General features: G+C 43.8%; 2 protein-coding genes and 1 long non-coding RNA gene across 6 annotated transcripts; 2 read left to right on the top strand and 1 right to left on the bottom strand.

Moving 5' to 3' along the window:
* The first annotated feature begins 5,920 nt into the window (after nucleotides 1-5,920).
* Nucleotides 5,921-6,565, top strand: LOC307044709. Its single transcript, XR_013809669.1, has 3 exons — nucleotides 5,921-5,972; nucleotides 6,219-6,444; nucleotides 6,545-6,565. It is a non-coding gene; the product is annotated as an uncharacterized lncRNA (long non-coding RNA).
* Nucleotides 6,566-6,843: 278 nt separating this feature from the next.
* LOC307043279 (uncharacterized protein) lies at nucleotides 6,844-9,608 on the top strand (the record flags this gene model as incomplete). 3 transcript variants are annotated; one of them, XM_079687636.1, is made up of 10 exons in its annotated part: nucleotides 6,844-7,047; nucleotides 7,150-7,188; nucleotides 7,283-7,356; nucleotides 7,466-7,546; nucleotides 7,845-8,227; nucleotides 8,309-8,471; nucleotides 8,568-8,674; nucleotides 8,753-8,897; nucleotides 9,042-9,168; nucleotides 9,307-9,608. In XM_079687636.1, the coding sequence occupies exons 5-10, from the start codon at nucleotides 8,130-8,132 to the stop codon at nucleotides 9,606-9,608; spliced, it is 942 nt and encodes a 313-aa protein (XP_079543762.1). In that variant the 5' UTR covers nucleotides 6,844-7,047; nucleotides 7,150-7,188; nucleotides 7,283-7,356; nucleotides 7,466-7,546; nucleotides 7,845-8,129. The 3 variants fall into 3 exon arrangements, with proteins under 3 accessions (XP_079543762.1, XP_079543763.1, XP_079543761.1); XM_079687637.1 differs by having other exon boundaries at nucleotides 8,309-8,674; nucleotides 9,042-9,122; nucleotides 9,157-9,168; nucleotides 9,307-9,388; XM_079687635.1 differs by having other exon boundaries at nucleotides 8,309-8,674.
* A 67-nt stretch (nucleotides 9,609-9,675) lies between these two features.
* LOC307043278 (uncharacterized protein) lies at nucleotides 9,676-13,811 on the bottom strand. Of its 2 annotated transcripts, none has more exons than XM_079687634.1 (6): nucleotides 13,762-13,811; nucleotides 12,002-12,047; nucleotides 11,188-11,279; nucleotides 10,929-11,039; nucleotides 10,530-10,803; nucleotides 9,676-10,063 (listed from the first exon to the last, which is right to left on the bottom strand). In XM_079687634.1, the coding sequence occupies exons 1-6, from the start codon at nucleotides 13,794-13,796 to the stop codon at nucleotides 9,857-9,859; spliced, it is 765 nt and encodes a 254-aa protein (XP_079543760.1). In that variant the 5' UTR covers nucleotides 13,797-13,811; the 3' UTR covers nucleotides 9,676-9,856. The 2 variants fall into 2 exon arrangements, with proteins under 2 accessions (XP_079543760.1, XP_079543759.1); XM_079687633.1 differs by lacking the exon at nucleotides 13,762-13,811 and adding an exon at nucleotides 12,151-12,833.
* Between the last annotated feature and the right edge of the window lie 10,598 nt (nucleotides 13,812-24,409).

Genomic DNA, 24,409 nt, shown 5'->3' with positions numbered 1-24,409 from the left:
TATAGTATAATATATGGTATAATATAATAGTGGAAACAGTCTTACATGAATGAGTGGACGAACGTCTCAACTCGAGGCGGAGTGCATGAACAATGTTTGAATTAAAATGGCCGCTCGGCACTTCCGGGTCAGAGCACGGCATAACCGGGCAGCGACAGCAGTGACACTGCCCTCTAGTGGCCGGCGATAAACTCTTCATCCCCCCCAGACCGGAAAGCTATGGGCCGGAATAGGTTAACGGTCTACATCCCGTATCCAGCTGCCAGACTCGGGCTCGTAACATGCAGGCGGCCTCCTCAAGCGGCCCGGCCGAGTCGGCTGGGGCAGCGTCGGCGGCGACTGCGGCACCGGGAGCGGTGCACCCAGGAAGGCACCCGTAGGAACAGCGAGGTCAGAGGACGCCCCATCAGCAGGCGTCGGTGGGGAAGCGCCAATAGCCGAGTCGCGGGGCCCGACAGCCGGCCGCTGAGCAATCCCCTGGGGCGTCGCCCAGCCCGGGTGGATAGGTGGGGGCTGATGACCCAGGGCAGCGGGCGGCGGCGACGGCGCAGCCGACTGCTCGCGGGCGCAGGGTGTGGCCGGCGTGTAGGCACAGAGGAACCGCCGGTTGCGCAGTGTCAGACGTCCCGAACCGTCAACCCTGACCCGATACTGGTCGTGGCCCGGCGACTCCACCACGATCCCCGACCTGTCCCATTTGTGGGGGCTCGGGCCTTGCTGGTTCTGGAGGAATACCCTTTCGCCGAGTGCCAATGGGCGGAGCGGTCTCGAGTGAGTCCCCAGAGACTCGGTGGTACGGGACATACGGGTCCGAAGGGCGTCCTCCTTCGCCGCCCATGCCTCGCGCCATAGCAGGCGGATATGCGGGTTCGAGAACTTCTCGAGGCGGTTCACGAAGGAGAGCGAGCCACGAAGTGGGCGGCCGAAGATGATCTGTGCTGGCGAGAGGTCGCAGTCGGGGTCAGGCGTGTTACGCAACTGCAGCATAGCGCGCAGGAAGCGGTCCTGATCAAGGCTGCCCGACGGGCCGGTGTTGGACATCAAGAGGCGCTTAGCAGTCTTAACCGCAACCTCCGCCCTCCCATTCGACTGCGGAAAGCTAACGGAAGACACACGGTGTTCGACGTGCCATAAGCGGAGGAAGTCCTCGGTGTGGCTCGCCTTGAATTCCGGACCACCGTCGCTCGAGAGCTCCTCCGGTACGCCGAAGGTGGCGAAGAACGACCGGAGGTGTTGGACCAGGCCAGCTGAGCCCGCCAGGGCAGTACCCGCCGTAGAGCTCAGGACCTCTACCCAGCCCGAGAGCCGATCCCCGACAACTAGGTAGTGACGGCCCCCATAGTCGAAGAAGTCAGCAAACACCGCCTCGAATGGCGTGGACGGGGGTGGGGACGGCCGGGGGGGTGTAGCATTGCGGTTGCAGTCTGCACACCCGTCCCTGGTGGCCTGAATGTCCCCGGACATCCCGGGCCAGTAAACTATGGCTCGGGCATGCTGCCCCATGGCTGAGGTCCCCTGGTGAGCGGCATGGAGATGCCGAAGGACCCTCCCACGGAGGGATGGGGGAACCACAACGCGGTCCCGATAGAGCAGGATGCCGTCCTGGGCGTAGACGGACTCACAGACCGATGACAGACTCGCCAGGGCAGGGTCGTTAACGTCAATCCCACCCTCTTGCTCGATGAGTTGGAGGAGGTGGCCGAGGCATCCATCAGCCGCTGTTTCCCGTGCGAGGAGGGGCCAAGAGACGGCTCCGAGCTCCCGTGCGTCGTCGCGGATGGAGGCCATGAGTGCTGACTCCATGGCGTCAGGCCCGCTCGGCAGCCCCAATGAGAGGCCGTTCGCTGAACCCGAGGGGGAAGGATGCCTCGACGTGGCATCAGCGGCATAGTTGCTCTTGCCAGGCAGATGCACAATGTCGAAGCGCCATGGGAGGGTGCGCTGCTTCAGTCTAAACAGACGCGAGTTTGTGATCTCATCCAGCGTACGGTCGCCAAAGATTTTTACCAACGGCTTATGGTCGGTGACCACGACGAGGTTGTCGGACCCCTGCGTGAAGTACCGCGTCTGTTCCAGGCCCCATGCCACAGCTAGGGCCTCTCCCTCGACGGCTGCATAGCGCTGCTCCGCAGGGGACAGGAAACGCGAGCCCGCGAGGGTGACCCTCCACCCTCCTGGACAGCAGTCCGGTATGCCCGAGGCACAGTGACAATGTTGCTGGAGCAGGAAGTAGCCAATGCCACGCATGGACCAGTCAGGGCGGAGGCAGGTACGCTTCTGCATGTCGTAGATCTCCACGCCCTCGCGGATGGCCTCCATTATGGCTTGCTTGGACGTCTGGAAGGCCTCCTCCAGAACGGGGGACCATAGGAACGCACAGCGTGGGCTGAGGAACGGCTTAAATGGAGCCATCGTGTCACGCAACTGGGCGTAGTTAGCCACCTGGTTGACAAGGCCGAACCAACTCCTGATGTCCGTCGTGGAGCCTGGGGTGGGGAAGTCCCGGATGGCGTCCAAGTATTTTGGGAGCGGTTCGATGGTAGATTCCGACACCCTGAAGCCAGCGAAGTCGACGCACCTCTCCGCGAACTGAAGCTTGTCCGGATTCAGCACGATCCCCGATCGGCCGACACGCGTCAGGAAGTCGATGGTCCTCCACCAGTGTTGCTCCAGGTCGGTGTCATAGTGGATGGTGTCATCCACACAACGTTCCTTGCGTTCATAGTCCGAGAGGACGGCGTCAAACCGACGGTTGTAGCCATCCCCTGACGACAGGAAACCCTGTGGTGCCCTGGTGTAGCGCCAACGGCCGAAGGGCGTGATGAAGGTAGTGAGGTGGCGATCCGACTCACGCAGGGGAACACTGTGGTAGCCGTTCCAGGCGTCTGTGACGGTCTTCCAGGTGCCCTTCGGGACGCGGCGTGCGAGGTGGAACGGGGACTCAGTGGCGAAGGTCTCACGTTGGCAGAACTTGTTGAGGGGGGAGAGGTCCACGGTCCTGCGGGGGGAACCGTCGTGCTTCCGAGTGACTACCATACGATGGCACCACGTCACCGGCTCGCCGTACGGCACGCGTTCAATGACCCCAAGGGCTTCGTCCCGCAGGAGGTCATCGTGAACCCTCCGCTGCCAGTGTAGAGGCACCGTAGCCGCGGTGTGGCATGCCTTAGGCGTAGCTGCGGGGTCCACGTGCATCTCGATAGGCGGCCCCTCCATGCATGGTAGTGCCCGATGGGGGCAAGTATTGAATGTCGACGAGGCATATCTCCCGAGTAGCCAACCTTTCATCCGGTTATTGTTCTCTGGCGTACAAGGGAACGGCAGTGCTGCGGGGCGCGCCGGGGGGACCGTGCGCTGAGGACATGAGCATTGGGCGTCCCCGGGGTCACTTGGCCCCACGCAGCCGCCGTTGGTTGACCTCGTCGCATTGATGGACAGGGGCTGGACTGGCGTGTCAGCCGTGTCAGGGCTACGCCTGTCCTTGGGCCCCCTTGCAACGTCGTCCGACGGGAAGTTAATGGGCAAGAGGCCGAGGTTGAGCAACGACTCGTAGGAGAGGTACATGGCCCGGACTGAGCTGCTCACATATACCATGGAACGGCAGGATGTAGTACGGCCCCCGCTGCAGGTCGTCGAGAGCCTAGCGAAGAACGCTCCCTCGATGGCTATAGGGGAGCGGTTGGCGGCCAACAGGCTGAGGCTGACGGGTCGCAGGTCGTCCCGCGCGAAACCGCAGGCCAGGAACTCCTCCAGAGACCAAAGGTCCGACTGCGCGCCAGTGTCTGCGACGGCGGATATTCGAGCTCCGTCGGCCGAGCCCCGGTTGCTGGTGCCATCCCTCGGCCCGACTGGCATGTCCATCGAGATGGTGATTAACGCCCGGGGGTGGTCTCTCAGCCTGGCTCGCCTCCATTCGCCCTTGGAGAAGATGTGGTGCTCGAGTATGATAGGTGAAGGCCTGTCGACACAGCCGTGCGACGTAGGGGCGCGGCGTCGGCGAAGGCTCCCGCGACGTCGGCCAGGGCGGGCTCCAGCTTGCACCGACGAGACCTGGGATACCAGCTCCGACCCCATGGCGGCCTGTTGACTGTCGGATGACGGCTGTTGACGCCTCTGTTGTCGGCGGGCCCTGTAGCAGCCGATGCACACCTGGTGAGGCTTAGGATTCCACCCGCGAGGCCCCTCCGTGAAGACGTTAAAGACGTTCTTACATTCCGGACACGAGGCACGTTTAGCCCCGTCCGCGGGGCTCGGGGCGGGGCTCGCCTGTGGAGTCGTCTTCAAGCGCCGGAATGACGACATGGCTGATAGGGAGGACGACGGGAGAGCGTTACGGGCCATCTCTTTGTTCTCGACGAGTGCAATCACGTCATTAACTGGCTTGACCAGGACGTCAGTTGTCCCTAGCGTCTCGCGGCGTATGTCCGAGTCATAGATGCCATTGAGCAGCACATCGCGGATAATGTGGTCGGTATAGTCCACGTCCTTACCACACTCGCATACCGCATTATATGCGCATGTCTCTGCTTTACCCCGCACTCTGGCAGCGAATGCGCGGAATGTCTCGTCGCGTTCCTGGCGTAACTGAAGTAGTTCGGTGCGCAGGACGCATGTAGCAACTGGGATGACAGCTAGGGAACGCATGACGGTGATCAGGTCTGGCAAGGGTCCGGAAGCGGCGTCGGGGACGGCTTTCAACAGGCTGTCTCCAAGTACAGGCCCAGCGCACTGAAACAGCTGGAAGGGGGCCTGTGCGTCCCCTATGCCTGAGCCGGCGCGGAATACATTCCAACGGCGGATGAACACGTTCCATTCCTCTATTGACACGCCCACATCAACTTTGGGCCGATCGAGTCTCGGGCCGTGAGGGGCTGGGGCCTGGGCTGGCGCGGCCATGACAGGCGCTGCGTGCTGGTGGCTACATCCATGAATCGTCAATATAGCAATGACGAGTGCTTCAGACAAGTCATCGGATTTGAACTCGCAGCCGGGGACAGGGCATCCAACAACGACCATGGTGTCGTCATGAAGAAACACACTCCTCAATGTCAGTTTCGGTGATTTATTGACAAGGATGACGACACCCTAAAACAGAATAATGCAGCAAGATAAGCTGACAAAGTATTACATCCATGCAATTCAATCAACACAAATATATACCACGAAACAGAGTATAGTAGTATAATAGTATAATATATATATAGTATAATATATGGTATAATATAATAGTGGAAACAGTCTTACATGAATGAGTGGACGAACGTCTCAACTCGAGGCGGAGTGCATGAACAATGTTTGAACTAAAATGGCCGCTCGGCACTTCCGGGTCAGAGCACGGCATAACCGGGCAGCGACAGCAGTGACACTGCCCTCTAGTGGCCGGCGATAAACTCTTCAGTAGCCTAATATTAGCGCTAGTATGAGACAAATATTGTCAATATAAATTGCCATTTATACCCATCTGCGCCAGCCGGTAATATTTACCTTATAGAACATTCAGTGATTTTCGCGCCATTGATCTTGTGCGAAGCAACGCCTGTTGTTTATTGCGGTTCCTAATAGAGAGAGAGAGAGAGAGAGAGAGAGACACTTTGCACATAACTCACGGTAGCGATCTTTCATGCAATCTGCACATACTAGATGTCATATGAACGCTGAGAATCCACAGATTCTATTGGTATACGTTTCATCACTCTGCGATAAAAACGCACTCTTAACCCTGTGTTCTAATATCATAAATAAAAGAACATTGTACCTTGACCCCTGGCGGTTCTAGTTTAACTGAAAATATGATCATGTTAATGTTACATCCTGAATTGATTTAGGGCGATGGTGCAGTTGAGTCAGCAGCCAGAAACCTGGTGTCTTTGCTCCTTAACACTATGGCCGCAAGCGGCTCAGGAAGGCCGACGGAGACAGCCTCCTGCACCTAGGAATGTAGTGCCAGTGACAGTGCCGCAAGAGATGGCAAGGTTCGTATTTCAGCCACATCATTATATTTTCGTTTTGCTTAAAAAAATTGAAAAAATCAATGTTGTTTTCTTAAGTCCAGTAGTCACATCGCTGACATGATTAAATTAAAATATGAACTTGGACTTGAACAAGACTTGGTTTGTAATAGCATTGGAAAATATATATAACCAACATGTACTATTTAGATTTTTTGTGCAACACTTGATTTTTATAAATAAATATAAAACATATAATTTATTCCACAGATCTTTTCCAGGATATTTCAAACCAAACTTCCGTCGTGGTAAAAAGAGGTGTTTGACTGCCACCAAGCATCTTGTTAAGACAACAAGTAAAACAACTGCTTTACATTTTTATCTGTTGCCAAAAAATATCGCCCACACACCGTTGCCAACTGAGGAGCTTGAACTCCTCCAGACAGGCATGGGAAGACAAACACTGACTCTTCCTGAAGATGGTGATCACACAGAGGTATCGTTTGTCAGTTCATTTGTTTGACTTATCATTAAAGTCAATTATTGTACTTCAGCGTATTGTCACCATCAATGTTTTTCTCTCTCTCTCTCTCAAGATTTTAAGGCTCCTGGCCGACACATTTCCAAAAATGGAGGGTCTATGTGGAGGATGGCTCTTGCATAAGGCTACAGGTTTGTGGGATTTTGTTTTGTTGAGTTTTCATATTACTGTATTACTTGTTGGTGTGCATGAACCCTTCTGAGGTATTGATTACTTGTTGTAAGCATTAGAGGTGGCAGAATGACAAAACATGTTCTCTCTCTTTCTCTCAATTAAGGTGGCAGTGGAAGACGAAAGCTCACTGTCATTCCACCAGAAGCAGAGGGGTATTCTGTCAAAGCTCTGCAAGCTATGTCAGCAGGTGGCAAAGCCACTTTTTACATAGTACCACTTCAGGAGACATTGGACACCGCTCCACTGCCTCCTGACTCGCACTGCTTTGCAAAAATGCCAAAGAAGACATGTTTCCAATGTCATGAAGTGATGCCTTTGCAGATGCTTGCAGTACACATTAGGACATGCAGTGGAAAACTGTCCTCTGATGAGACTGTTGATGAGGTGAGAGCAAATTCTTTTTGTATTTGGTAAATTGCCTTTAGAAAAAGACGAGGAAAATATAAATTGTTTATTGAAATAAATGACTTTTTTGTTAATCTGCAGTCCTCTGATGAATTGTGTATCGTGGAGAACGCTTGCAAGGTACAGTAGAACAGCACACAACTAAACTGCACAATCAGTTTAGTTGAGTGTTTCAGCTGTTTGTAACATGGAGCATATTTCGTTCAAACTTTAGGTGGTGTGTCCAATTTGCACCAAAGAATTCCCAGACGATGAAATCACAGTCCATGCTAGTCTATGTGGAGAGAGGTGATCTGTCTTATTCTGCTCTTTGTATCATAAACATTATATTTGATAGATGTACCACCTGTAGAATGTCTACATATTCAGTGTTTTAAACTGCATATTGTTTGTGCAGCTTTGAATGTACAGGGACTCCTGCATCAGAGAACAATAGTCCAAGTACAGCTGCTCAACCTCCAGTATGCAAACCAAAAAGGTACGTTTTATTAAGATGACCTTTGCATGAGTTTATATCAAATACAGAATAAATAATGAGCACCATCATGCAATCCACATGCTTTAATGTCTCCCCCAAAAGCTAGCTCTCAAATTATTTTAACAGGCTATTCAAAACATAGCACATGGTGCACTCTTTTTCTAATTACGCCATTTGATAGCCCTTTCTTTCCCAAATATTGTTCAGCATAATAATAGGACAGTTATATGGCAATAATGTATACAAAATGTTTGGAAAATTGGGATAGTCTTATATTTTCTCTGTCCTCTTCCTTAAGCACGGAAGATGTATTGCGCTTACTTGAACACCAAGTTGACAACACAACAGAGTTCAAACTGTGTGTGGACAGAGACGGCCTTCCAGACAGGGGCATTCTCCAGTGGAAACGAAAAAAAGCTGCATCTCCTGCCAGTGCTCTTAAGGTGGTCTACATAGGAGAGGCAGGCATTGACACTGGAGCAATAAGGGAAGAGTTTTTGACTGGTAAGTTCATTTAACTGTTTTGTTTTGATATTAAACAAAACCAAAGGATCATTGCTTATTTGCTTTTTTTCTGTAAGACATGGTTTCAGGTATTGAAAACAGATTCTTTGAAGGAACTGGGAGCCAGGGGAAAAATCCTAAGTACTCTTTGACAGACCTTGATAATGACAACTTCAGGTTGGTAACATACTGTTTTTGTACACGTTGTCATTTATGTAAGGAGTTTTTTTACAAAGACTTTCTCTACCTTGCACACAGAACTATTGGTGAAATAATGTCAGTAAGCATCGCACAAGGTGGCCCACCTCCTGCCTTTCTGAGAGCGTGGTGCTACAACTTCCTCTGCACAGGAGAGGTGGACATTCATTCACTTTCAAAGGAGGATGTTTCTGAAATAGAATCCGGTCTTCTCATCAGCAAGGTGAGTACTCTGTTGAGCATTGTTAGATATGAATTAGATATATGTTTTAACACCTATTGTAAATCTGTCCTTTATTTCAATGTTGCACATTCTCAGGTCGAAGATTCTGCAGATGAGCAGTCTCTGATGTTGTGGGCTGATGAAATGGTCAGCTGTGGATATACAAGCCAGCTCAAACTGGACAATAAACACAGCATCATTCGGTAAGAGTTGTACAATATTAATTTTACAATGTTTATTTTTCAAACCAGTGTGTAATTTCTTTCTGCTTTTCTTCAAAGAGCAATTGTCTTACATTCCACAACAAGACTGATTCCAATGCTGCAGCAACTCAGAAAGGGCATGGAGCTGTATGGCCTGGTGGATCAGATGGCTAGAAACCCTGAAGCTTGTCACTCCTTATTTGTTCCAGGGAAGATCACCAAAGTAAGAATTTTAACTGCCACTATTTATTTATTTTTAGACTCTATTCTTCTTTTGTATTGTACTTTTCATTCTGTATTGCCTTAATAACTTTGGTTTGAACACTTGCAAGACATTAAACTAAATCTGCATTCACTCTCTTTATAGCCTGATGCAGATTTCATCATGATGAACTGCCAGCCACGTTTTAGCGAAAAAGGGACGTCTAAGGAGAGAACTGAGAGGAAGGTGATCAACTTCCTGCAAGATTTCTTGCAGGAAGTTGAAATGTCAGGTATGATATACTGTAGAATGCAGTACACATATGAATGAATGCTTTACTGATTTGAATGTACTGAGCACATACCTAATAAATGTTCTTGGATATTTGCTTTTCTTAATTTGTGTTATTTAAAATATACATCCGTCACAGATGGGGAGACAGACAGTGCAGCTGGTGACAAGGAGCCTCTTGCAGTGCCACACGTGCTCCAGTGGATGACAGGGCAGGCCCATATCCCCATCCTCCCTGGTGAAAAGAGACATTACAAAATAACATGCAAATTTGACCATGACTGCAGGGAGCGGCTAGGAGATCACTTAATTTGTTACCCAATTGTGAGTGCGTGCACTAAAACTGTGACTTTTCCAGTAAAGCATCTCAGCACTTACACTGACTTTAGAAGAATCATGGGTGAAGCAGTGAGATATGGTGGTGGATTCCACAGAGTTTAAAACAACTAGCTCTACTCAAACTAAGGCAAGAGCTGAGTGTATATATGTTTAAATATATTTGTTAATGTTTGATGAAGTCATGCTTTTATTAGTTGGGAAAGCATACATTGTTACAAAGTTTTTTAACAAAACATCAGACAAGCAGAAAGGCAAATAAGGACCAATGGTTGGGCTCTGTGTATTCTCAACAGATATCTGTTAAACAAGGTTGTTGTAATCAGCTAATGTGTCAGTTTAAGAGTTCACGTTCAATTGTCATTGTACACACTGTGCAAGAATCGTGTGTACAAGTCACGGCCATGTGACTGAGAATGTTCCAGAGGATCAACAGTTCTCTGAAGTTCTTCTAGGTCTTCGTCATCCAGGGGGCACACAACTTCAGGAACCACAACTGCCCCGTTTGAGTCTTCTTGCAGTATGGTACTCTCCCAGTTGATGCCTGGGTCTTGAAGTTCCTAAGGATCCAGGAAAACAATTAAAATACGTTTAGTACATGAAGTATTTTCATACACTTATGTAACGTGTGATTTTTAAAAATAAACATGTTACATAAAGGTGATTTTGTTTACTCAAAGTTGTATTATTCTAGAAATACTAGTTATTGAACAGGTTGCTGTTTCCAATAATGTTATACATCTGTCAGATATGCCTCTCATCACTCAATGCAACAGAACTGTAAGGTTTGTAGATGGAAAAAAATTGAATTACAGCATATCTATGCACAATTGAAGACAGAAGCTCACATTGATTCAGACCTTTTAACCATGTTGTTTAGAAATAAATATTTTTAAAAAAATGTTTGGCTTTCATGCTCCAATGTCCAATTGGCATTGATGTCTATTATGTCTCAAAACTAGATATATCTGCCTGCAACTCAATTGTTTTTTAAAATATATTTAATGGGAACTCTATAACTGTTACCTCAAGTCTCTCCCCTTCGTCTAGATCTTGTAGATGTCCCATACACCACAGCTGTTCAGGAGTGAGACCTCCCTCTGTCCTTAGAGGATGATTATTCCATCCTTGGATAAAAGCGTCAAGGTCTGCTCGAAGTCGAGGGACAAAGATGTAGTGCACACCAAAGAGGTGAACCACATCAGAGATATCAAGCAGACCATCTTCCTCCAGAGAGTGAAGAACATCATGGTACTTGCTGCTGACTGCAACCCAGACGTCACGCCAAAGTCGCTCTATCCTAGAATTGCATTTTAATTGATTTACTTGGATTTATACAGCTATTTGTGCTTTCATTGAACAACCAAACTGCTACAGTTACTAATAATTATACAGTCAACATTTCAAGACAAAAACACAACTAACCTCTGATTGTGGACACTCTTTCCAGAGATAAAGCTGGCTCTTCCTGTGCCCCGTGTGGCAAACATGTATTGTGCGATGTCCACGTTTTCGACTCCCTGATCCGCCCTTACCCTAAGATCAAAATACATTTTAATAATAAATAATTGAATAATTAATTTAACAAGGTTTACTTTAACTTCAGTAGATGAAATGAAAGATATTGTAGCTAGTATATTTGTGTAAAAAAACATCCACTTTTTGTTTTGTCAGGGCAAAATACCTTGATGGTAAGCCATGAAGCTGGGTTGATCTCAGGAAGAATGAGTATGCAGTTGATGCTCTGTTATTTGTTGCAGCATCCAAGTACATGATCTGCATAGAAACCAGATGAAATCATTTACATCTGCTTTCAGCTATGGCTAGCCTTAGAGCTTTTAGTGTTGTATTATACCATAAAAGAAAGATCGGCACGTCCTAAATCTTTACACATAGTTTCATTTCATTTCAACAGAACCATCAACAGGATTTGGTATTTCAATTATTATATAGGTAATTTTCAAAAATATCAACTTGGTATATTTTACATACTAAAATGCAGCTTGATTTATTACAGCTTCCTCAGATATATTTTCTTTAAGGCAATACATTATTGCTCCCTTAAGATGCTTTGTATTAAAAAGTATAACCAGATTGGATAATAATAATTGGATCTAAACAGGAATCATTACCTTCTAGCTCAATAATTATTCCAAGGAGCAGGAGAAAAAATATACACTTTTTGATCAAACTAACGATAAGAACTACATGTCTTAAGCAGCAGATTATGATTCCATGCATAGGTCAGCTATGTCGTCGTGTGGATGTTGAGATCTTCATACAATATGCATTTTAAGCTCTAATTATACAATCAAAACAATCTGCATCAAGCTAATAAAATTGATGATTCCCCCCCTAGACATGTTTTAAGATGTGTATAACATAATCTATAAATATGCAAATAAGTGTTATTTCAGAAGTATAACTGCTGGTCACAAGAGGCTTTGTACTTTAAGCTGCATTTCTTTAACAATAATAAGCAACAACACATTAATTACCTTCCTTGAGTAGCCATCCACTCCACCAAAGACCACAATATTGTACCTGTTCAAAAGGGAAAAGGTTACTATATAACTAAGGTTGTTCTTATTATATACTCCCAACATTCACTGTGTAGGTAATTGCATAACAGGATATTTTACTCTACCTTATCAGTTTATGATTTGTGTCAATGTGGACCAGGGACAGAGGGCCTCGCACGGAATAACTTCTTCGCACAACACACCCTAGTTCTGTGATCCGTCTGAAGATCCCAGCAGCATCAACCCGATGCATAGAGGCCATCATTCTCCACCACTGAACACGGAGGCCCATTGAAACCAAATGGCCTTGAACCATTCGATAACCAGCATTTGGCATCTGACTTTTAATACCTAAAATTACGTTGTCAAGTTCTTGGTCAGTCATTGTGCTGTATGATCCTCTTATAGACAAGCCAAATTCTTGCATTCTCCTGTAAATCGTTCTTCTTGAAACGCAGAGGCATTTTGCAATGCAGGAGACTGGCAGATGTGTGTTCAGCAAATGTGTTAGTTTTTCTCTCTCTATCACAATTTTGGGTTGACCAGAACCTGGACCAACTTCTGTTTCCTGTTCTACAATGTGCATAGAGCTTGCGTTAATTTCCAACCGGACAACATGATGTAGGTTTCGTATTGCTTCTGTAATCTCTGATACACCTCCTATCTGCTCATGGAACGATTCAAACATAATCAGCTCATGGCGAGTCAGGAACTCCAAATAATCCACATTTAGTGGTTGCTGGTTCAAGGCTGATTGCAGTTTGGTGAGAAGTCTTTCCATCAACTACTGTCTCAATATGTCCTGTTGGACAGACAGAGCTCAGATTAGTTAAGAAGAGGGACTCGTTGTTAGTCATATATGTGAATGATAACGAGCTATGAGATGTGGAAGCTAGTAATAACGTTACATTTACCCCTTATATAATATCAAGTAATAATTAGTTTGATAAAGTTTATCCACAAAACAAGTTAAATTATCTCCTTAAAATTACATCTACTCCTCCCTCCTTAAAAATGTCAGAACCTATAAATATGCAAATATGTTTCATTTCACAAGTTTAACTGCAACACGATGCCTCCTAGTTCACTGTAAAGTCAATTCTCAGTATTTGTGCACCAGAGGCTTTATATTTCAACATCCAAATCTTATTTTCAATGAGCACAAAGCAACACTTTCAGCAGATTAATATGAAGCCTCTCTCTCTCATCATCTGAGAGCTCAAAATCTGAATCTCCCTGAACTATCTGGTACAGAAAAAGTCTGCTTCAGTTCCGTCTCCTGCAACAATATTGAGTCATTAAGTCCATGAAGATGGTCCTGACGTCCACTAGAATGGACATTTATAAAAGGGCTGTTATTTGAAAACTTGAATTATTTAATTGCTTTCAGAACTAATTATATAGTTCCTCACATGTTAATAAACAAGAATATATATGATTTTCATGGTCAAAATTACAATTATTCAACAATATTTGACTTCTCCTCCTGATTCTATAACATTTCGTTTTTGGTATGCCAGCCATTTTGGATGAAAAGAAAGAGGGACTTCCTAGCATGCAATTTTAACCAATGACACATCACTGGAAAGACCAGGATGTCCTCTGTACAGTACATCAGGGATTGATAGAGTAGCTCAAAAGAGTAAAAGGAGATGCGTGTTAACAAAATGTCCACTACAGAGGACATTTTCAATGGGCTGGGTCCCAGGAGACAACCAAATCAAGAAAAGACTTACATGTGGCCTTGCTGTGACATTTTGTTGCTGTTCATTCGACATTGTCGGATGTTGTGGCCAGCTGGGATTGCTAGAGAAGGATGAGTCAAACTTTAGTTACTCACACAACAGCCGATGTCTCAAGATAAGAAGACATATAGGCTAATGTTAATCCTACAGCCCTATAATACAGAAAAATAAAAAGCATTTCTGAAATATGAGTCAATAATTACAAGAACAAATCTACTATAATCAGTCATCTTTTTATTTTTTATATAAACAACATATAGCTATGTTGCCGGCTAGCAAACTCACCCTTATCTGAAACGATCGGATAAAAGGTTTCGTCAAAGGTATTACAAACAATAACGTGATATCAGAAAACCAGAAATGTATAACTCACCTGACACTGTGGCGTAGTAATCTCTTCGTTCAAGTCTGTCATGTCCTGTAAATGTCAACGATAATAGGAACGCCAACAGCCTGATGGCAACCGAAGATGAAAATCCCTCTCTTCTCTCATCTCAGATATGATTGGAGACGGCCAGCCAATCAGAATTGACCTTCTCGAGTTCTCCGATTGGTTGGTTTTGTGGCACATTTGTAACGCTGTGACAATTTGAGCGAGCGCGCAGGCAAAGTTGAGCGCGCGCAGGCAAAGTTGAGCGCGCACAGGCTGGAGAGGTCGAGCGAGCGAGGGAGAGAGAGCGCGTGCAGCGGTCTGAGTGCATACGGAGCAGGAGTTTTATGAGAGAAAATATATTTCTCTGTGCTCAAAAGTGTTCAAGTGCGCGCTCAATAGCATTTTCTATGCTCAACATGTTTCATTGCGTGCTCAGGATAGAGGCACAAATATAACGCCATACACGCAAGGGTCATTTCATGCGCGTGTAAAAGCACATTTTCCGCTCGTGAGTAGCTTGTTTTGCGCGCTAGAATATTGACCCAAATCTGACTCCATACTTGTTCGTGTCGCTACCAGTCCGCTGACATGGCTTGTCAATCAACGGTAAGTTTTGCCCATTACTTGCCCAGTATTACTTTGAATATTATTATTGTGATTGAGGATTAAATCCGCTTTGAAGACCACCGTTTTATATCGTGCAGTTTAGCGGCAAAATAACGTCAGTTAGCCAGCTAACACTAGCTTTGTTGAGTTTATGCTAGCTAAACAAGTAGTGGTTGTAGTCTACGGCAGTAATTAATATATTGTAGCCTACTGCTTTGGCACTAACAGTTGATAACCGTTTATGAAAATAAAACCAATTGAACTGTACTGAAATAATGACAAGTTTTATAATTGTCTTGGGCTCCTGCTGTGTTTTCAAAGCCTTTGTAAATTATCCATGCTATTTTCTATTTTGAACGAAGACTTCAGAATCTTAAAATCCCTTGACATTTGTATGCAATTGTGCTGAATTCAACTCTGGAATCAAGCAAATATTAATATGTTTGCATGACATTAGTGATTTATATTTTGCCATCACTTAATTATACGTTTAATACATTTAAGTCAAGCTAAGGTACATGTGATGGTAGCTAGTTAGTACTTACCTGTGATGCCTCCTCCAAACAGCATAATAACCAGACTATATCATTCAAACTAAGTACCAGTTCTAGATCCTTGACTTTAGACAAACAATTCAAAAGACAAAATGTATTTAAAGACCAATCTTTATTTGAATGTGCCTCTTAACCTAAGATATATTAGTTATGCAGTAATAGTATTGACAATCTAAAAAAACTGAGCAACTCAACTGTCAACTTTATATTTCTTATTGTCTAAAGCCTTTATTATTTTCATTTCCCCCCTCTCATATTCAGTGTGGACGGATTGAGACAGCGTGGTGTCCAGAAAGCTGCAGAGACTTCAGGGAGAAACCTCTGTGTGATGGACGTCCTGTCTGTTTGTTTGGAGAGGACTGAGGGTCTTTCCTCAGCAAGGAGGACCAGGCCTGATGGAGGAGCCCATGCTGGGCATAGCTGATGCCAACTGCACAGGCCTAGTCTGTCACTTTATTTGACTACATGTGTTGACTTATACATTTAATAGGTTTACACCTTCTGTCCATATGTGCTTTTTATTTAAAACATGTTTGATTAACTTTTGGTTCACATTTCTATAAATTGAATTTGTATTTGCAATCCTTTTGTCCATTATTCTTACTGAAAATTTTAGATTCCAAATTCGCATCGGACTGTTTAGCGAGAGCGCATATGTTTTGGATCAGGCCAACCGGCTAACTCAAACATATCCAGGTTAGGTTGAACCAGCTTTGTAGTACAGGCCCCTTGTCTTAAAATCTCATAACATCAGCTTTTAATTTTCCTCTTGGATGTTCTTGAACCTCAGAGAAGGAGAAAATGTTGACTCGTGTCTTTCAGGCATGTCCTTTCCTAACAAAAATGACAGGAAACATAAAACATCTTATTGCAGAACAAGTGTGTTATTTATGAAAGAGGTCTGTTTGTGTGTTTAGGAGCTGTTGATATAATTATTTTTTAATAGAGAACCGCAGTGACGCGTCATAAAACCCGGAAGTAAACTTCTTCCGGTTCCTTCGTCAAAAACCAATGGAATTTCTCCATAGGATTTTGGAAAATAGCTCGAAATAAGGTCTGTGGTTGACACACATTTAAGAGAGGGATCACGTTTTGTTCAGCCGGATAATCTCCACATGTCAACCCTACTTTTATCATTTTTGAATCATAAATCTAGTCGCCAGAAGCAAAATGCTAACGTTATGCTATAAACGAACTACAAGCCAGTACAGCAGCAGACGACTTCAACGTCACGCCAACTTAAGATCGTTTCAACTGACTTGCACTGAAACTGCACTTTGAACACTTTAAATATATTAACATTTTAAACTGTATACCCCGGTTATCTAGGCCCTTTTTGTTTTGTTTAATGTATACCACGTTTATCTAGGCCCTTTTTATTTTGTTTTATGTATACATGTCACACTGTGGGAAACGTAATTTCGATATTTGTGGATGTTTAACACATGTAGAATTTTTGACAATAAAGCTGAATTTGACTTTCGCGAGCTTGCATATTTTAACAAAGCTTTTCATTTTAGCCACACTGAATTTATCTAGAAGTCATGGCTGTGTCAATTACCAGTCTGATATCGTTTTACAAAGATGACAAGAAGAGTGTAGACAGAGGAGAGAACCACTACAAGTCAGGACACGTAAAACAGTGCTGCCGAGATGAAGGTGTGCTTACCGGTGTTGTCAGGGCTAGAATGAGGGACAAGGTTTATAGTGTCGGTGAGTAGTGATAGCAAGAGTACCGTTAACCTAGAGTTAATTTATTCACATTAATTCCCATCAACAAATCAATTGTATGTGTCACATGAAATCTTTATTAGGCAAGGCAAGTTTATTTATATAGCACTTTTCAACACAAGGTAACTCAAAGTGCTTTACAAAAAATGAAAGACATTAAGAAATGGCATTTAAAATCAGTCATTAAAAAGAAAAGCTAATGAAATAAACATTAAAAGAAAAAATACATGGATAAAAGTTACAGTGCAGTCTAAGATATGAATAGTTCAATTAAAAGCAGCGACAAAAAGAAAAGTCTTCAGCCTGGATTTAAAAGTAGTAAGTTGCAGCGGACCTGCAGGTTTCTGGGAGTTTGTTCCAGATATTTGGAGCATAATAACTGAACGCTGCTTCTCCATGTTTAGTTCTGACTCTGGGGACAGAAAGCTGACCAGTCCCTGAAGACCTGAGAGATCTGGATGGTTCATCATTTAGCAGGAGGTCAGAGATGTATTTTGGGCCTAAACCATTCAAAGCTTTATAAACCAGCAGCAGTATTTTGAAATCTATTCTTTGACACACAGGAAGCCAGTGTAAAGACTTCAGAACTGGAGTGATGTGATCCACTTTCTTAGTGTTAGTGAGGACTCGAGCAGCGACGTTCCGAATCAGCTGAAGCTTTCTAATAGATTTTTTAGTGAGACCTGTGAAGACACCATTACAGTAGTCCAGTCTACTGAAGATAAAAGCATGGAACAAGTTTTTCCAAATCCTGCTGTGACATTAGTCTTTTAATCCTAGATATGTTCTTTAGGTGATAGTAAGCTGATTTAGTAATTTTTTTAATGTGACTGTTGAAACTCAGGTCAGAGTCCATGACTACACCTAGATTTCTGGCTTTATCTGTTGTTTTGAATATTGCAGACTGAAGCTCAGCGCTAACTTTTATACGTTCTGCCTTGGCTCCAAAAACCATTACCTCAGTTTTATCTTTGTTTAATTGGAGAAAGTTCTGACATATCCAGTCATTGATTTGTTCAATGCACTTACTCAGTGTTTGAATTAGAGCATAGTCTCCTGGTGAAATGGTTTCGTAAATGTGTGTGTCATCCGCATAGCTATGGTAACTTATTTTGTTGTTCTTCATTATCTGAGCCAGTGATAGCATGTAGACGTTAAAGAGAAGAGGCCCCAAGATTACAAATATTACACACCATAAAACACAGAAATATCCATGAAATAAACATACAGTAGGCTATAAACAATTGAAGGGATAATTGGGAAGGCATTACAAATGTAAATATATTTTAAATAATAAAACAATCCCACCACCACAGGTATCTAGGAGAAGAGGGAATTCTCTCCACAAAATGTGAATGCCCATGTGGAGAATGCAGTCATGCGGCTGCATGAGCCATCTTTGCCATCCACAATTTCAGCTGCACTGACACCCCCTGTCAGTGGAAGAAGCCAAAGGCAGCTAAACGTATGCATTCAGTGGACGAGCTATTTCCTCCAACTAATAACTAATTCAACCCGCTGACAAGAGAGCCCACCTCCGAAGATCGTGACTGGCTAAGGGATAGACTCGGGGGCAGGTTCTCAGGAATTTCTTGGCTTCTCTCCCCCGAGCCAGAAGAGGAACACTGCAGCTTGGAAACACTTACTGTTCCTGAAATTATCAAATCTGTTGGGCATCAGGGACCTGAGGCAATTGTGGCAAGCATGGCATTGTCTGAAGAGCAACAGAGGGCAATTCAGGTGGCTACCACTGGTCAGCGAAACAACCCAAACTGGCATTTGTTCAGGAAAGGAAGGTTGACTGCCAGCAACTTTGGAGCTGTCCTGAGGTCAAAGCGTGTGACTGCTTCCCTTATTGCCAGGGTGCTAGGGCAACAACAGGCCCTTGATGATGTTTTGTCTGTACAGTGGGGGACTATGAATGAATGTGAGGGCGTCAGGGCATTCACCACTGCAACCCAGATGCAAGTCCATGAGTCAGGATTGTTGGGGGCATCTCCAGATGGTCTGGTAGGGTCTTCCGCTGTGCTGGAGGTAAAGTGTCCCGACAGAGCCAGGGAAATGACAATTAGTGAAGCATTGCAAATCAAGGGCTTCTGTGTCAGTAAGGAAGGAGAAACATTCAGCCTGCGTGAGGAACATCCTTACTGGCACCAAGTGCAAGGTCAGCTTCACCTCACTGCAAGAAAGAAGAAGAAATAAAATAATTGTGAATCGTTTTTAATTTACATTTACTCGCCTTTGCAATGTTGTGGTTGTTAGAGTGTTAGGTTTCCTGTCAGCTCGTCTGTTGGGAAGATATAAAATATTAGTTTCATGGAAGTCACCCCGTCACATATAAGAGCATTAAGACATACAGTATATAGGCTAAAACAAAACATCTAAAGATCTACCTTGCACTTTGATAAGTCTCGTGAACATTTTCACTATTTTTACATTTTTATAGATCAAAATTGAACTAAAGAAATAAATGGTAGATTAATCCATATTGAAAATAGGTGTAAGCTGCTACACTAATTATAATAGTTATATTTCTTAATTAATTAAGATAAGATATTACTTTATTGATCCCAATTTGGGAAATGTTTGTGTTGCAGCAGCATAACAAGAAAAACAAAATACCAGTTATTATATATACAAAAGTATGTGAGGGATGGGATATTAAATTGAATATAAATGTAAAATGTACATGTGATTTTACGTCCAAAAGAAGCTATGGAGCAGAGAGTTCTCTGCCAGCCAGAGGTGATTTGTTATTAGTTCAATATGTCAAACTGATTTCCCTGACTACAATCTTTAGTTACATGTTGAAATGTTATGCTGCTTGTACTAATTAGACTTATCATATAAGCCACACAGGTTTTAATGGGATGTATTCATTATCTTTACTTATGTTGCGGTCTTTTCAGCAGCGCCATCTCTAAAACGGCGATACAGTCACTACCCATCATTTACATTTCACCGTGACATGGACAAAAATGTAACGTCAGCTTACCTCATGGCACGAATCCAGACTCTCCTTTGGAAAACATTGGCCGGGAACATGCACGTTTCATGCGAAGACTTGTGGCTGCAACCCGGAGCAAAGCAACAAACCATTGCGTAGCTAACTATTAGCGCTAGCTTTAGCTAACGTTAGCTAACGAAACGAACTGCCGAGTAAAATTGGAAAACACTGGTAATTCATTATTCTATCATTTGTAAAACTACGGTGTTAAAAACGACAATTTCAAAAATACAGATTCTAATGGTCAGATATAGATATATAGATACTAAAGATAGGCAGGTACTTGCTTTCAAGCAGAACACAGGGGAAAACAAACTTAGCGGGAGTGTTTACGTGTTCGGCGTAATGACGTACAACGGCCTCGACAATTTCTGTAGTCCTATTCAGCCACTCGGTAACAACCATCGTTTTTCAGACACGTAAACTCTTCAAAAATCACCACTGCTGATGTATTTAATGTCGTAGAACAAAACGTGATTTATCTCTTAAATTTGTGTCAACCACAGACCTTATTTCGAGCTATTTTCAAAAACCCTATTGAAAAAATGCATTGCTTTTTGAGGAAGGAACCGGAAGTGCTAAAAATGCTAACTCACTTCCGGGTTTTTGGACGCGTCACTGCGGTTCTCTATTGTAATCAGATTATGAATGAACAGTATGAAATTCATCAACATTGAAATATATTTTATTATCAAAATAATATTGAACTGTTATCAAAACATAGTGCAACTGTAGAAGCTTGCTCTGTTGTCTCACTGAAATAATAACTTTTACCACGTCTTTACAGACAATATTGAGAGATAAATAGTAGCAGTTCTCACTATGTGTTAAATAGCTTTGCCTTCAATACATTAAATTAGAAAGCTGACAAAGTCACATTGCTTGTTAACATCTAAATGTAACCTTTTGCATGGAAAAACCCCTCAACTTCACTGATGTGTAGGTGATCTAGTATTGTTTAATGGAATGTATATCAGTGTATTAAAGTCAATACTTCATTTATTTAAACCAATATGTTTCTTGATTCTTTGTACAGTATGAAAAATAAAGTCTTTGTAACTGAGCTGAAGTTCACTGCTGTGAGGAGTCCAGTTCTGTCTCTCACTCTCTGGTCCAGCCTGTCTGCATCACCTGGACACCTTAAACAAACAGATTATGTAAAGTACCATGTGTACAAACAATATAACTTATTCTCTTCTGTTGAACATGTTGGATTGTGTATTGTCCGAGTCAGGGTCCTTTTTATTTTACTGTAACTTTGGAAGTTTTGTTACCAATGCTTACTGTTTATTTGATATCAATTTGGTAATGCAATTAATAAAAACAACAAGGTTTGGGTTTTTTCTTCAGATATGACTGACGTTAACGTGTAAGCTCAATAATGAACTCCAGCTCAACCAACCATATTGTAATATCTAAGTAATCATCTTGAAATAGGACATTAATAAATGTAATATACACACATCTTATTGTGAGGTTGATTTCACATACACTACTTCGACGTTAGCTAAATAGAAAATAGCATGGATAATTTACAAAGGCTTTAAAAACACAGCAGGAGCCCAAGACAATTATAAAACTTGTCATTATTTCAGTACAGTTCAATTGGTTTTATTTTCATAAACGGTTATCAACCGTTAATGCCAAAGCAGTAGGCTATAATATATATTAATTACTGCTTTAGACTACAACCACTACTTGTTTAGCTAGCATAAACTCAACAAAGCTAGCGTTAGCTGGCTAGCTGACGTTATTTTGCCGCTAAACTGCACGATATAAAACGGTGGTCTTCAAAGCGGATTTAATCCTCAATCACAATAATAATATTCAAAGTAATACTGGGCAAGTAATGGGCAAAACTTACCGTTGATTGACGCGCCATGTCAGCGGACTGGTAGCGACACGAACCGTTAAGCCCCACAGTCTCCAGTCAACTGAGTCTCGTCGTTCTGATAGCTCCGCCCCTTCGCTCCAACCCCCCTCCCTCCCCCCACATCTACAGGTGAAAATTACTTTTGCGACAAATTTATCGCAAGAAGTGTAGCAAAAATTAAAGACCGCAGATTCGTCGATTTATACTGCCACAGAGCAGATTCGTCAAGTTGTAATGACTGATTTGAGAGGTTGTAATAACCAAGTTGCAGTTGTAATGGAAAATATATTTCAAAAATATGTAGTTTTCTGCAAGTGAACATTTCATCACTAAGTTAATTTTTTTCAAATTTGGTTCACAGTTACGCTGATATTTTATACAAGTGTACATTTGGTTCACAGTTACGTGGATATTTTATACAAGTGTAAATGTATGGACACAAACTCAGATTTCTTTTCTGCAAGTGCTCACATCAGGTTTTACACGCTCTCGCATTTTGCACCATATTTCGGAAAAATTATGTATTGAAGTCAATGGAGAGAGAAATGTTATCTTTCGATCCCGTTTGAATTGTGCCATGAATTACACATATGATGTTTGTCAATTTAAAAGATAATTTTGCAAGTCAAAAGTTTGTCGTAAAACTGTGAAGTATCACTTATTTTTGTGTGAAACCGCCCTATGAACTACATCTCTGGTCTCGCACAATACACGTCACCTTAGCACATTTCACCTCTTTCTTTCAAAATGAGGTGAAAATCATTTCACGTCTGGGCATGTTGAGAGCTGCAAATACACAAAATAATAATAATAACTTGAATTTATATAGCGCCTTTCATAACCTCAGGGTCGCTTTACAAAGGACAAGACATAAAACATAAAAAACATAAAACAGGGGGCAGAAATGGAAGTGTAAGTGGGGGTGGGGGGAGTGAGATATTGTTGGAAGGCGATGTTGAACAGATGAGTTTTAAGGGTTGATTTGAAGATGTTGAGAGAAGGGGCGTTGCGGATTTCTGCAGGGAGGGAGTTCCAGAGGGTGGGGGCAGCGACAGTGAAGGCACGGTCCCCGAAGGTGCGGAGGCATGAATGGGGAATGGAGAGCAGGCCGGAGTCTGAGGATCGAAGAGTGCGGGACGGGATTTATGGGTGGAGGAGATCTGTGAGGTACTGAGGGGAGAGGGCGTGGAGGGATTTGTAGGGGAGTTAGTCGGTTCCGTAAGAGCCATCGTGCGGGACCGGCTGTACAAGGTTTTCGTGAGTGTTAAACGAGTGTAATGTGTAACGTTAATGTCAGCAAGCTATCATTAGCTAACAAGTTACACTCCCTTGTTTTGTTTTAGCAACTCGTTTTCTCGTTAAGAACTGCGTAATCGCTGTGTATGCTGTGGATAACATTAGTGTTGGCAAGGACAAGGTACACAGAAAACTAGTACCTTGTTAGCTAATGCTAGCTAGCTGACATTAACGTTACATATTAAGGCCTGGACACACCAAGCTGACACCAAACAACTGACAGAGACGGACTCCAACTGTTGCGTCGCCTCGCGTCTCTGCGTTTTGGCCATGTGTCACACTGGAACACACCGCAAAGACTTCAGCCGACAGCCAAGAAGCACATACGAACTGCACATGCGTGAGTGGCAATAACTATCCTTACCAGCAGGTGGCGGTAGTGTGTATTCGTCATTCAAAAGAGGCAACAACCGGAAGACAGACTGCGTGATAACCGGAAGAAGAACAGACTGCGTGATATAAACAAACTTTCGGCTTTCCCGAACCTGTGTCGAGAGCTGGAATTAAATTAAATCTCAGATTTGCCTTCTTAATAGTTTGTTTGGGTCCCTCACTTCCGTTTCGCTTCTCATGTACTGATTCGCTAGCTGAACAGTAAATCAGAGTGATTTCTTTTGCCGACTGCCTTTGGCCGACTGCCTGCCTATTCAACATGTTGAATCTGAGTTTTTTTTTGTCAAAAGGCGTCGGCACGGCTGAAAAGACACAACGGTGCGGGACACACCACTCTGAGTAGGGAGCGTCGAAGCTCATCTTCGGCCTGACGTCCACCGATGGCCAAAATCGGCTTGGTGTATCCGGGCCTTTACACTCGTTTAACACTCACACAAACCTTGTACAGCCGGTCCCGCATGCTGGCTCTAACGAAACCGACTAACTCCCCTTTTGTGTAATAGCAGCTCTCAACATGCGTGTAATGATTTTCACCTCGTTGAATACTTTTCTCCTCATTCTGGTGTTGGTGACGTGCATTGTGCGAGACCAGAGATGTAGTTCATTGAGCGGTTTCAAACACAAATAAGTGTTACTTCACAGTTTTACGACAAACGTTGACTATTTTGACTTGAAATGATCTTTAAGATTGGTAAACATCATATGTGTAATTCATGGCACAATTCAAACGAAATAAGGTCCCACAGAGTTCCACCGGAAAGGGAGGGACTTCAGCTCTATGATTTCTTGTGTTCATGACGTAGCGC

The sequence above is a fragment of the Notothenia rossii genome, assembly GCF_949606895.1.
Source record: "Notothenia rossii genome assembly, chromosome: 6".
Taxonomy (NCBI): Eukaryota; Metazoa; Chordata; class Actinopteri; order Perciformes; family Nototheniidae; genus Notothenia; species Notothenia rossii.
Note: the sequence above shows the minus strand (reverse complement) of the source record. Positions and strands in the feature narration are given on the sequence as shown.

What these genes read in the sequence shown, in the direction of transcription:
- LOC307043278 (XM_079687633.1), bottom strand. Translation starts at nt 12,806, where the DNA reads ATGGAAAGACTTCTCACCAAACTGCAATCAGCCTTGAACCAGCAACCA. An exon ending in ACAAATCATAAACTGATAAG is followed by an intron (nt 12,048 to 12,150) that starts GTAGAGTAAAAT and finishes CCTTTTGAACAG; the next exon opens with GTACAATATTGTGGTCTTTG. An exon ending in TGGATGGCTACTCAAGGAAG is followed by an intron (nt 11,280 to 12,001) that starts GTAATTAATGTG and finishes GTTTCTATGCAG; the next exon opens with ATCATGTACTTGGATGCTGC.